Source organism: Nipponia nippon, unplaced genomic scaffold (assembly GCF_047370975.1).
Source record: "Nipponia nippon isolate SJK-2023a ecotype South Korea unplaced genomic scaffold, ASM4737097v1 scaffold_4, whole genome shotgun sequence".
Lineage (NCBI taxonomy): Eukaryota > Metazoa > Chordata > Aves > Pelecaniformes > Threskiornithidae > Nipponia > Nipponia nippon.
This window is the reverse complement of record NW_028262358.1, coordinates 17947868-17962164: the sequence shown is the minus strand read 5'-3', so window position 1 is coordinate 17962164 and position 14297 is coordinate 17947868. Positions and strand designations below refer to the sequence as shown.

At 40.7% G+C, this 14297-nt stretch overlaps 1 protein-coding gene across 9 annotated transcripts in view; it reads right to left on the bottom strand.

Moving 5' to 3' along the window:
* Positions 1 to 2476: 2476 nt before the first annotated feature.
* CLIP4 (CAP-Gly domain containing linker protein family member 4) overlaps positions 2477 to 14297 on the bottom strand; it is a 33270-nt gene continuing 21449 nt past the window's right edge. For 7 of the 9 annotated variants that reach the window (XM_087776953.1, XM_087776955.1, XM_087776950.1 and 4 more), the window contains 7 exons: positions 13013 to 13096; positions 9504 to 9644; positions 8948 to 9079; positions 6652 to 6775; positions 5807 to 5868; positions 5052 to 5124; positions 2477 to 4401 (listed from right to left, as the gene is read on the bottom strand). In XM_087776953.1, coding sequence (XP_087633079.1) covers positions 4080 to 4401; positions 5052 to 5124; positions 5807 to 5868; positions 6652 to 6775; positions 8948 to 9079; positions 9504 to 9644; positions 13013 to 13096 — 938 coding nt within the window. In that variant the 3' untranslated portion in view covers positions 2477 to 4079. The remainder of the gene's footprint in view (positions 4402 to 5051; positions 5125 to 5806; positions 5869 to 6651; positions 6776 to 8947; positions 9080 to 9503; positions 9645 to 13012; positions 13097 to 14297) is intronic. The other 2 variants (XM_087776957.1, XM_087776958.1) reach the window with 2 other exon arrangements.

Here is a 14297-nt window from a genome sequence, read left to right as displayed (position 1 = left end):
AGTATTAAGGTGCGCCGACACGCACAGGGGCAGGTGTGGTGTTGAACTGAGACAGCCACCTTTCCGGCTAGCAGCAGTGCGTTTAAGACCTGTTTGCATTGCAAATGTCACACCTCCAAGCTTCCTACAGAGAAAGGTGCTGCTCCTTCTATTGCAAACCACCGAGGTTGGCTTTTACCTACAGGAAACTGGCCGGTATAAAAGGAGGACAAAGTCCACAGCAGAAGAGAGCATTTGGGTGTTTTCATTCCTAAATGTTTATAGCCAAAGACAGCATTTTTCCTTGAGTGCGGACATGGACTTTGAGTAGGTCTAATTACAAGCTGTGTTTTAATACAGTGGAGTGCCAGTATTGAGTCCTGTGACAAACATCGGAAGCTGCCCCAAAATGCTCACCTTTTTCCCCTCCCTGTACCACTCCTGTGCCATAGGTAGCTGCTTTCTCACGAAATGGTCCTTGAAATTAGGACTGACTTACCTATAAACCTTATTCTCCTTCACTTGCTTATCCACATGCTCATTCTCCTGCAGGACAGTGCCGTGGTTTAGTTAACAACTTTTTTCCTGAGCAGGTATCCGGCAGGCACCTCTCCTCTCCCTCCATTTCGCCCACCCTTCGGTTCCTCCCTACCTTAACTGAAAAGAGAGCTCTCCTGTGCTCTTGTAGGAGCAGAGCCAGTCACCGGACAGCCACCACACACATACTGGTTTGGATCTGGCACTGGCTGGCAACCTTTGCTCCAATTCCCATTTTTTCCCAGAGTTGTCTGTCTGCAGCGAGGCAGGAAAAAGGATGCAGGTGGGTGCTCTGCTATGTGGCTTTCATGGACGCGGTTTCAGTTTCTACCGGGTATCTGACAAGGCTTCTGCAAAAATTGAACTCTGTAAAAGCCGTGATGTAAACGCTGGACTTGCCACCTATGCAGCGCTCCCACGGGTAACAGGGCTAACTTGTCAGCGAAACTAGGTTGTGTTTTGCAAATCTGCAGTGCCAATTTTGGATCCCTGTGCCTCAGATCTTGCTGGGTAGCAGCACTGTAGAAGCACGCGCTCCCTGCCCAGAAGACCATCACTGTCAACATCTGCAAAACAGTCACTGAATCCAAGCAGACTGAACTCACTGGAAATGAATTCCCCACCCTGGGGGACACCTCAAGAAGGTTCTCCTCCTGCCACACCTGCAACCTTTCTTTTCCAGTTGCTGTCCAACAAAGCTTGAAAGATTTCATTGCTGAGAGTACTGACAAAGTTCGTTTTCTGAAACTGGACCCCAGAGACATGCTGCAGAACAAGGACAAGCCTCCAAGTCTGCACAGGCAGCACAGCATTGCTGGGGACCATCTGGTTATTTATTTATAAGATATTTTATTTGTATGGTTTATAGGGACTCCGAGGATCATTTGTCTTTTTTCTAACCAGTCGGGGGCTGTGATCATACAGGCCTCAGCACAGCACCTCATTTCAAACTTCACTGCCAGTTATTTTCAGAATTTTTTTTATGACACAAAGTGTCCTCCTGCAAGAGTTGGAGAAAAGGATTATGGCAACTTACCTTGGATTTAGGGAAGCACAAATCCCTTCACATCACCAACCTGAAGACAGCCATCAGTAATCCTTTCTGGAATGGAGGAACTGATTTATTTCTGTTTCAGGCCACATAAATTTACAGCGCTTCTTGCTTCTTCGCAGAAGATTCTCAGTGCTACCAAAACACAGCTCCCTACCGATACGGGTCCTGACTTGCTCCTCTAACCAACAGCGCTCTAGCTGATGATAGCCACAGCTTTCAGGAGAAGCACGCAGCTAGCTGAAGCTGAAATTGAAGGCAGAGCACACTACACCAATGCTCAGATAATACCTATATGCCCTCTTCTCTACCCACCAGACAGGATTCTGTGAAGTCCTGCAGCCTTTCCTAGCGCAGGCCACCGAGAGCCCACTTCCAGCTGACCTGGGTGTAGCTACAGAGCTGTGCACGGTGCAGCCTGACACCCTGGGAGGAAAAAAAAGAGTTACCAGTGAATCAGAAAACTCTTGGGAAGAGGTTATCCCCATCTATTCCTTCATCTGTGCAAGATGCCACACAGAAATGGCGTGACTGTAACAAACTGCCTGGGCTTGCTGCCTTACCCACACACTTGTTCCCCCAAAGAACTCCAGCTACCCGTCAGGTAAAGCAGCGACACCCATTCCGTCTTGTCAGGCAGGCAAAACCAGCATTTCTGATAGCGACTGTTTCGGCACGGAAACTGAACTGCCCACCCAGGCGCACGAGGCGGGGACCAAACCAGTGAAACGTGCTGTACAAACGCTGTGTTTGACAACGGGCAGGTCTGTACCCAACAGCCAGAAGATACAAACGCTTCGGGATAACAGACTACAGCTGCCCTTCCGTGCTGTATCCCGTTTGCCTCATTTGTACATCCGAACAGAAGCGAGAGGTACAGTCCGTAAGGAAAAATTTTTTGCCATGCTATTCACCAGGGTTTCATTTTACTAATACCAGCAAGAAACAGATATTGGACAAAGTTCAGTACATCACTGAATATTTGCATCTTCAAATATAAAGCATTAATTTTTTTATGTTCAAAATTTACAGCTTTTATATTCAATTAAAAATTCCCATAAGTTATAGACTACAGTATGCATCATTTTAAATACAGCTCTGGAAAAACAGCTACAGCAATATTTAGAAGAAGATAACAGCAGCAGAATTCTGTCTAAAAATAGGATATTGTGATGTAATTTAAAGTGTCGCTTCTTCAAGTAGGTAAGAGCGAGCAGATCTTTTAAGAATAAAATCACTGTTCTGGAACACAAACCCATCCTGATAAGATAATGTTTACATACGCTAAGCAATTAAAATACATTACATGTTTAAAACATGGACAAAACTATTGGCTGTTGTAAAAGGCCGATATGCAAATAATGTCACATCGAGGTGTGTTACAATGCTGTACCTAAAACTATCCTTAATTTATTATCGTAAGACTCTTACAAGAAATTTATACTGGAAACTGTTCCGAAGGAAACAAACAGAAACACGTATCACAAACAAATCAAATCATGTTAATAGCTTGCTTGAAAACCTGCATATAATCCATACCACTGGCAGGAATTGCCATGCTGTAGTTATACAGACTTAATATTTATGACGAGGCTATTATGTATAGTTCCACTCTGGGTTTATTTGCATTTAAAAACTCTGATACTCATAGCCTGCGGCACACCAAACAAGAAAAAGTCTTTAAAAATGAGGGATAGCTCTCCAGGAGAGTGCAAAGTGCATTATTTTGAAGAGTGCTTCTTATGCGTAGCTCTTTCTACAAATGCATACAACAAAAAGTGCTTTTTACTGTACAGACTGACATGCAGCATATTTGTGCTTTTTAAAGGCTTTTTATTTAATTGCTGCCGTTCACTAGGATAGCCGCAAATACTTACGTTGATCAGCCCTTTTCGTTGTGGAGGGGAGAAGAGGAGGGGGCAGAAGAGGAGGGATCTGAATGATAAAATGTAAAAATACTTCACAACTGGCTTGAAAAAGGGTTTTGTTTTGGTTTTTTTTCCTTTCTTATTGCTAGCAGCTGGTATTGGAATTGACAAAGTGCCTGGTAACCAGACTGATGTCACTCATTAACCACCTCCTCTGTCAAAAGCAGGCAATGCGCAAAGCATTATCAGTTCATTACTACATGGAGGAAAATCGTTTAAATACTGCATGAATCACAAAGCAACTTCAGAGGACGTCGGAGATAGATACTCGCGTTCTCTAACTGGAACATTATTCGAATAATAACAGCATCTCAAACCCAAGATGCTTTTGCGATAACCTTCCCAGGCAAGGGCTGTGTCACTAGGAGAAACAGGACAGCGCTTTCACTTCTTAATGGGACTGGACTTTTTTTATCTCTCTATTTTTATATATATATTAAAATATATATACACACACACACATATATACTTATATATATGTAAAATGCAAATGCAGATTTAATAATTTAAAAATAAGTTTGCATTCTAGATGGGGTCTTTTGTGCTTTAAATACTTCTTTCCTATTGTTGGAGCAGATTTTGGCTCAGCAAATGTCGTCTACAAGTTTTGCCCCGTTAATGCCACGATAGGTTACTCTGCTAGGTCGAACTAAGACCCCGTGGTTCAGCTTACAGGTGAAATAGCGCTTCTCCCCCACGGAGCCATCATTCTTTCCCTTGGCACTTCTGAGTTCAAGTCCAAGCCATATCCCCGGTGCAAAGTCCGTAGGACCGATGTATCTGATTGTCCCCATTTCGTTGGAGCTGGTCAGAAGAACCTGAGAGCCTTCGTGCAGCTTCACGGGTCCCTCAGTGTTAGCCGTGGTGCTGTTACTCCAGCTGCGCCGTAACACAGAGCTCTTGGATCTAGTTAGGAAAAAAAAGGGGGGGGGGGGGGGGGGGGGGAAGTCTTGTTTCTGCAAATGACTCAGGGCAAATCTGTAATTCAGTGAAGTGCGTGGAAAAAAACCTCAACTCCCTTTAAAAAAAAAATTGGTTTTGATCTCACATCATAGCAAAACAGGTAATAACATTAACAGGCTAGGACACACGGCAGCGTGAAATACCTGGAGAATCAATTTCCTTTCACCTGATGCTAGGATCTACAATATTTGCCGTAGGTGAGAGTACTGGTAAACAAAGCGGTACAAAGCATTTTATGTGGGGCTTGACAGAGTTTAGGCAAAACAGCTTTTAACATGCAAGGGTCAGTCGGGATCACCAGGACAAACTGAAGTCCTTTAACAAGACCCTCTGAACTCCGCCCAGCTGTCCGAAAATACAAGAATTTGGAGAATATGCAGTGATGAACAACTGGAAAACAATTTTAATGCCAACCTGAATCCAAGGACTGTACTCCTGGGTACCCACAGAAAAATAGTCTACTTCTGGTCCATTTTCAAAGAAAAAAAAAAATGAACATGTAAAGGTCTAGATATGATACATGCATAAAGCTTTTCTTTTGAACAAGAAACAGTAAAGCTAACAGCCAAACATTTTAAACTCAAGACGCTCACCTAACGAAGGAGTTTCTTCTGTTTATCTCCTTTTGTGAAGATGCGGAAGTGGTGCTTAGACTGCGTCTAAAACCTAAGTGGAAAGGTTCATAAGCTGTGTAGGACTTCTTAAAAAAAAAAAAAGAGCCCTTTATGACCTCATATTCTTTGTTTTCTTTTACACTGTTTCCACTACATTTGCTACACATTCTCCCCTCCAATTTGGAAATTAAGTGATGAAACTTCTCATGAAAGTAAGTGTCCATAACGCATTCCAATTTTCAGAGAGGACAGAAATGAAATTAAACAAACCAAACAAGGGTAATTTGAAGCAGCCTTTTCACAAAAAGCTTAGGTAAGGAGAAAGAAAAATAACTGCTTCAAGTAACTCACCGAATTTTAATTTTTAGTAATTTCATATGGACCCCTTCCTACACTGATCCCTTCATCAATGTCAATTTAGATTGAGGAGCAGGTTCAATTTATGGTTAGCTCTGACTAGCATGCAATACGGTAATACGGGAAGAGCGTCAACAACCTTAACTCTGACATAATTATCTCTGCCCGTGTAGGGTTAATAACAACCGAGTCCTCCACAGCTCCTGCTGCAGGCTACATTTGTAGGAAGGGAGCAGCCAGGCTGTTGGCTGGCATTTGGGTCCCCTGAACATCTGCTCTGCTCTCGGAGAAGCGGGCTTTGTGCAGTAGGTTCTGCTTGTAGAACGGTAGCCTGCGGTCGGCTGCCTAAGCCAAATGAGAGTGTCTTACGCACCTACCTGGAAAAGCGTGATTTATTTTACTCGAAGTCTCTGTGAGAGAATCCAGAGAACCTGTTAGTCTGAAAAGCAATAACACAATGAAGAAGTCATTTCAACTCAACTCTGAACAAACCTACTGCTGCCGTCCTGCTTGTCAAACGTTGAGAGAGTTCTGATTGTTTCCCTTCTCCAGCCACCCCCAAAAGACACGAACATTGCAGCTGTAATCAGGCTGGTATGTAAGAATAGCCAAACTAGTTTATTCAAGTTACTTGCCTTTTACACAGCAATAGAGCATGTCTAATTTTGAGGCAAGTTCTTTAACCGTTTGGCTGAGCTAGGATCTTCAGGGAAAGAAAAGCAAGAACATGTCCAGCAAAGTAACTAGACACAAATGCAGGAGGAACGAGCACAGTATTCCTCAGCTGTTCTTCCTGAAACCTAACGGAGAGACTACAAAGTGGTGGGTGCTCTGGTTCCTCTGTGCTGTTAGCTGGAATGAGAACAGTATTTTCAGTCATATCCAAGGGCACCTTCCTTTTATAACCAAATTTAGCTCAGCACATCAGGATTGGGTCACGAAAGTAAGGTTTAATGAACACAGACTATCAGAAATGGAGGCCCTGGAATGAAAATACTTGACGTGGCTGCAAGAGAAACAGGGAGAGCTGCATTTCCAATTTATACTCTGCTTTCAAAAAGCTGATCTAAAACCCACCAGGTTTTTAATGGAGGTTATAAACTTCCATTAGCAGAAGAAAACATGTATTTCTTCTGTAGCTGCTGCAAAACTTTGTTTCCCACTGGAAATGCATTCAGAAAGCATTTGGCAACACAAACGTTACAACAGCTTCAGTGCTTACCTCTGTACACGAGATGGTGGTGCAAATATACCGTATCTGGGGAGACAACTGAAGTACTGAACGCCTCCCACGGAACCATCATTCTTCCCGTGAGGCTTGTCCAATTCAATTCCACACCAGAATCCTGCATTTCAAAACAGTAAAATCATGGTATTTTGAACAAAACACCACAGGCTTTTCTTCATCTAGACAGTTGCTACAGTTGGCATTCACCCATATCAAGGAAAAGAGGTTCTACTTAGAAACTGTAGAGGTATTTTATAATATATATTTATTATTAATCTATGTAACTATGCAAAAATTTATGATAAATCTAAAGAGAATTACCTCAGCATTTTCATATGCTTTCGAGAAAATTATTGGCATTTTAATTAATAGAGAAAAGGTAAAACCCTTGATACATACACTAAAGCCGAACAGAACGTTACCGACTATAAATAACAGTAGCTATTTGATAAAAAGGAGACAGGCAAGAAGAGCAGCAGTGGTTCAAGTTTCCCTCTTTAGTCCTCTGACCACATGGTTTATGCCTCATCTGAGATCATCAACAGTAAAATTAAAGTTTTGCTATTACTTCATTCCTTCTCTCCATCTAGCGAGTTATAATTAATACAAATTGCAAGGCCGGTTGTATGATATTGAGAGAAGGGTGTTAGAATCCGAACCGGCCGGCGATTCATCTCGTACAGAACACTGAATAGGCATCAAGATGTTAATAAGCTTGATCATTCATAACCTGTGATAAATGTGAGCTAATTATGTAAAGGTGCTAAATTTCATACTCCATTAGCAGTCCTTATGCTATCCATCCCCAGAAGATTCAAAATTTAATTCAAGTCACTTGGTACTAAGGCACTGGATAAAATGGTAATTCTAATTATCAGCTCAAGAACCGCAGGAATGACAGCTTATGAATTAGAAGGGCTCGGTATCTCAGAAGTTCTCCCCTTCCTGTTTTTAGAATTAAATAAAGATCTGCATTGCAGCAAAAGAAATAAAGTTTGGATAACTTCCAGAGCTTTGATACATATTAGAATTGAGATGCTTAAAAAAATGCATCTGTTTTACATTTTCTATAAATTCCTGGTTCTGCAAATGGTGAAGATGTGTGACCTTTCCATCCTCACTTCTTACAATACCATGTTTTTCTCCAAAAAATTTCATTCCCTAACGTGGAGGGAGAGGGAAGAGACTTACACTGTCACACAGCTTTCTGATTTTACACTTGTTATAGGAACTTTGGAAAACCAGTCCTTTTCTCATTGTTTACTTTGTAAGTAACAACACGAAGGTAAGAGTGATCACATGGAAGTGTAGAATCAGTTATTTGCGATATCTTAAGCAAGGACGGCCTACAATGAAACTGGGGAAAGGGGCGAGAATGAAAAAAGTACGGAGCTGGTACCACAGTCTCACATTCTGTCATTCTAACATTTTTTGGTTGGTTTTTTTTTTTTTTAATACTGATGCCACCAAGTGTCAAGGCAGAGTATTGCCGCTTACATATCAACCAAACGGACCTCGTTTAAACTTACCAACTGTTTTTGCATTACTCTTGCAATAAGAAGATTATAGATAAGGACATAAAGAACACAGAATTTGGTTACAAAAAGGTAGTATTCAGAAATCAGTTTCCATAATTTACAACAACTCGCTTCTGTTTGAAAACACCTGGCTTCACTGCAATGTGTCTTTTAGCAAGGGGAAGAGAGGGGGGAGCTGAAAGGGAGATGGAGGAGAAAATGGTGGTAGAGTTTGAGGTGCTCATAACTTTTCATCTGTCCTGTGACCTAAAGGTTTGTTTGTGAACATTTAAGTGTTCACAATTACCCTCTTAAAGATGCCAAGAAGATGAGAATGAGACAGGGAAATGACATAAGAGTACCGGTACTGCAAGAGATGAGCTGTGTCAAAAAGGCTTCCTACAAAAAGTAAGGAGTAAAGGCATGTGACCTCAATAAACTGCACCATGCTGGAGACTAAACTGAGGATTTTCAGAAAGCTTTGTAACAATACCTACAATTTCAAGATCAAAATATTTCTCCTAAATTAAGCAGTGTTAGTGGACAAGTAAAAGTCACATTTTAAACGATTATTTTTTCCTAGCAGTTGCATTAAAGTAAAAAAAATACTCAATGAAGCACAGGAGAGAGAAAGAACTTTGAAACAAACCAGTAAATTTAGAAAATTGTGGAGGGAGTGAGGAAAAAGATAGGAGTTCTCTTAATGTTCACGTGCTCATGTGTAAGTTATCCCATAAGGGTTCTACAACACGCACAGGGAGCGCTGCAAATACCTGGTGCAAATTTTGTCGTCCCACAAAATCTAACAGTGCCTGTTCTCTGTCCTACCACCAGCACTCTGTCTCCAACCTGAATTTCTCCTTCATCAAAAGGATTTTTCCTTGTAGCCGGAGAACTATATAACCCTGTTCAACAGAAGAACAAGATCCGAAATTAGTGACATTATATCTTTAAAATTTAAGAAAATCTTAAATAGTGAGCCAACTGACTGGTAAATAGAGTATCTATCTTTAGCACAGCGTACCTTTAACACATGGCAACACGCTGCAAATTCTGCTTAGACAAAGAATTGCTTTGCTTCAGCATGAAAACTGCAGACTACAGTCTTTTCTCTGCAGTTGAAAGGCACAGTGACCAACTACAAGAACAGTTTTCCTCTTGAAGATGTTCTAAAAAGTTGCCAAACTTAAGTTTATGGTTAAACTACTTCCCAAGTGTCTGTCTTGAACTATCTCACATTCTGAAACAGCACAAGCAGTTCTACCTAAGTATTCAATACAGCAGTAAACTTCCACCTGCGAAAACACACCTCAATAAACCAGACCATACCAGCACTAATTTTCGATGAGGCAGAAGACACTCTAGTCACTGCTTTTTTATTGCTGCTGGTTGAGCTCCGCTTCTTGCAGTAATTCTGCTTGCCTTCCAAGGAGGTAGTAGAGGAGGAAGAGCTGCTGTACACAGGAAAACCTAAAAGACATAAACGGAAACAGTCCTTCAGAGATCATATTCGGAAAAGGACAGATTAAGCAGAAGGGAAAGCTTCTGTAAGAAGGCAGTTATCTGTTCTCCATAGTGGGCAGAACAGAAAGTAAAGAGCCAAAATTAGAGGTTGTTACACAGCATTTACACAAACACCTGTCAGGAATGGCATAGGTACATCTGACCCTGCCTTGGGAATAAGGCAATCGTTTAGTGCCGGAAAAGGTCTCCAAAAGCCCCTTGTTACTCTGGGACAAAGTTTTTCTAAACAGGCCCAAGCGTATTTATTAAAATATGGGAGATCATACCACCACACTTTCAGCATCCAGCCTATCAAAGAGTTGATGAGAAGTGGAAGGAAGGTGATATTATGTGAGTGAATTATTGTCTGGATTAAAGCCTACTATATTCCATTACATACTGTATTAATATTAAAATCTGTACTATAAAATAAGAACGGGAAATAAATCACTTTTATCTCCATTTGCAAACCCTGATGTCTAAACTGTCCAATAAGACTTATGTTCAGCTTTCCTCCTGCCTTTTCAAGGCTCTCCCCAGTTCTCCCCTTTCCTACCCCCTTCTGCCCAAAATAGGGCAGGGTACAGCAAGACATGTCTATGTTTCAGTTTCTCAGTGTGAAAAACTAATACAGTATTGCCTATCAAACTTTCCAGAATTCCGAGAAGCTCAATTCATTAGTTTTTCCAAAGCACCTCGATATCGACACAGGGTTAGTGTGTTCAATATAATTTAATCCTCCAGTTTGGCAAAACAGTAAAGAACTGCAGAAAGGCAAATGCAGTGGGGCAAAGCAGAAGCTTAGGTATCTGGGGACAGAAATCTAAAGACTCTCAGAGCTGCGGCTATGCTACAATGAAGAAAATGCAAATTACTAAACAAATGGTGACTAAAACAGGCAAAATTCAACTCCAAGTCCAAGGTATAAACCCACGTGTGCGTTTGCAAACATGTACTGCAAGTCCCTAATTTGGAAGTCAGTCCAGCGATGGATTCACTGGCGGTCAGACCACCTAGCGCTTGTACACGAACGCAACAAAAACGGCTGATGCACCAGTGCAGAAACCAAAAGAAACTAAACCAGTCCTTAGGCACTTCGTTTTGTGGGAAATCATGAGGCGGGAGAAGGAAGAGCAGAAGGGACTTCAGCAGGTCCTATAACCATTCCGCCTCCATCAGGCAAAACAACTACTTGTTGTATCACCCCTGCCAGGTCAGCATTTGACCTGTTCTTAACCTCCCATCAGGGAGATCTCGGGACTTCCTCAGCTATATATTTCACCACGTAATTATCTGTAGCGTTACAGGGTTTCTTCCCCCCAATATAAAACTTAAACTACCAGTTTTAGCTCAAGATTTCTGACTCTCGTTACACATGCAGAATGGGTTATACTGTTCTTTATATTTGAAAGCTTCCTGGTTTATCCCTTTAATCTTCCATCTTTTTAATCACACAATCACAAATTCCATCAGTCCATCAGTCTTTTCTCCTAAGTCATGTTTTATACCTCCAGTTATTGTGGCGTCTTCTCTGAATTCTCTCCAGTTGATGCACATCTTTTTTGAAATGCAGTGTCTAAAACCAGGTGCAGTGCTTTAGCTGAGGCCTCACCTGTGCCAAGTAAAGCATCCAGGTCGCGTCGCGTATCTCGTGGCTGACGCTCCTTTTTATACATTCCAGGACCTTGCCCCTTTTGCAACACCACGACACAGATGACCCACATTTGCCTTGTAATGCTCAATATCCCCATGTCCTTTTCTACAAAACTATTACCAGGCATGTCATTTCCAGGGTGTATTTACACTGTTTCAGCCTTGCTACATAACTTTGTAGTTGTCCTTACTCTGCTGCATCTTTTTCTCCCCCCAAGATCTTTTTTCCAATTTGTCAAGAGGGTGTTTTGTTGGTTTTTTGTTTGGGTTTTGTTTTTTTTTTTTGGGGGGGGGGGGGCGCGTTTAATATTAAGCCAGTCAACTATCTGCCAAGCATCATCCGCATATTTCATGAACAGACTCTCTATCCCTAGTGTCAAAAAAAAAATTAAAAAAAAAAAAAAAACAAATTACCAGACTCGGCACACACTCCAACAAAACCCCAGGCTGAAGCAGCCTTCCTCTTTGACAAAGAACGACTGACAGCTACTTTCTAAGTTGGATGTTGGATTTTGCTAAAGGTTCTGCACCTGCCTTATGGCAGTATCATCTGAACTACTAGATCCCAAAATGAGGCCTCACTCCACATCACTTACAGCCTGCAAAGCCTTTGGAGTCCCATTAATTGTGGATATCGTCCTGTATCCACCAAACTGAGACACTGTACCGCCAATTAATTTCATTGTGTGACCAGAACCTGAAGAACAAGCCATTAAGTGCCCTCCATGAACAAAATGTTGGAAGCCTCTGTCTACACAAGTTTTTTAGCTCACCTCTGAAAAAGTATCATATAGGGCAGTGCTTAAATACCTGACACTAGTCTCTTCCCCAAGTCTCTTCCTCACAACCGTTCACTGACTGAGGATATAAAAAGATGCTTTTCTTCAGAAAGAGTATATCCAAAGTCACACTTCAAATTATTTCAAGGAAATACTGCTTTTACTGACAGTTGTAGTATGATTTTATAGACAAAACCTCCAAGGAGACCCGATTTTTACAGTTTGTTAAAGGCACCCCTGAAAGTGAGGTCCCTTGATGTTTAAAGTTCAGCACACAAAATACTGATGCAGTAGAAGTCACTATCCAATTCTGAAACTAGATAATTGCAGAGAATGATTCATATGTAAAAGGAAATTTTTAAAAAGCTAGAGTTTCATTTTTCGTATTTGAAGTTTGTTATTATGAGTCTTCCATGATACAACGCCAAGACTGTAAAGTGCTGCTCGATGACAACACTTTATTATACCAGCTTGCACATACAGGTAGAGGAGAGGATAAGAATTCCAACAGAATACATGCACAGTTCTTCATCAAAATCTAAGCAGCAGTGATAAAGGGCAAAAGGTCCCCCTCAAACCCAAGAAGGTAATTCCGCAGATCCTCTGTAAGATTTATGAAGAGACAGCTTTCAGCTTTAAGGGCTTGTCTATATTCTTGTCCATGTATTTGGATAGAAGCTGTTACCAAACCAACAGAGAATGCCAGCCGAACAGCCACACAAATTACTCTCGGAAAACTAAACGTGTACAGCCTGCTTGGGACTTGAATACAGACGGGCAAGGCAACTTTTTTTTTATGGTGTAAATACAGGGTTTTTACAGGGGTAAGGCAGTAATAACACTTCCTCTGCCCTACCCAAAATTTTTCTCAAGACGTTAAAAAATAAAAAATAAATTAGTTACCGTCTTTTGCAGGTACAGTTTTTCCCCTGTTAGCAGCCACAAAGTTGGTTTCAGAAGCACTGTCTTTTTTTGCCATATTTAGGCCTATAAAAAGAATATATACAATTAAATATATACATCCTAACAATGAACAATAATTTTACAGGAAAGTCACGTACAAAACCAATTTGACAGATTTGCAGATTAGTGGATGGATGAATAAAACGGATAAAACTGTACAGTTCCTTAGACTCTTGATAAATGGGTAAAACAAGACTGCAGAATTGTTTTGATGAATAAGCACGGATGTTAAACCCCGTAACACATTAAAACAGTCCAAACGTCTTGCCAAACAATAAACAAATTGTCTGCAAAATATTGATGTTTATATTGAAGGAGTTTTACTTAAATCTTTCAAACATTTACATCTATTATATATGCAACATTCACTTTTATAGCACTTAAGGTATACTGTTCACTAGCATTAATTTCACAATTGCTGCTTTAAAGATTACACACAGAAGTTTTGAGAGAGACATTTGAGACCAAATCTTCATTCAGTCTACAAATAATGAAGTATGCCAACGTGATTTTTAAGTGCCTAACTCTTAGAGCAGCAATGTTGTGATATGCATATGAACTAGTATTGCCACATAAGTTATAATTTGTGAACAGTCATTTTGCATTTCTGACAGTTTCCTACCCTAACTCAATGAAGAACAAGCTTATCTATGATTTCTCCCCTCCCTGTCATGAAAGAAAAATCACATCTTTTTTTTTAACTACATCTCTCACCTTAATTCAGCTACAGGGACTGAACTAGGTTGCAAATGTACTGTATTTTCCAAAATTTTCTGGTTTAGCCATTAAGGCATCAGATCAAAAAACTAGTGTTTGTGACTGATAACACATTTCTCAATTTGATCACAGTAATCCTTTTTCTAAAAACTTGAAAAAGACCTTTTATCATCAATCTGATGGATTATTCAAATCCAGTAGAAACAAATCAAATTTGAAAATCTCTACACAGTATTATATTTTACTTTGCAGCTTATAACCATATTTACAAAAAGCACATTAATTTTTCTTGGCTGATTACAAACCGGTGTATTGCAGGAACGAAGTTTAAGGGAAAGAAACATAATCTGGTGACGCACGTAAACGCTGCAAAACAAAGTTCTGCCTCTGCAGCTTTATCCTCCCACTCCAGCCAGTGAATCAGCCAGGCAGGTTAATTCTAAGGGACCTTTCAACGCAAGAACATCTTACAAAACGGCAGCTTCCAGATTACTGTTAGTGGATGTAA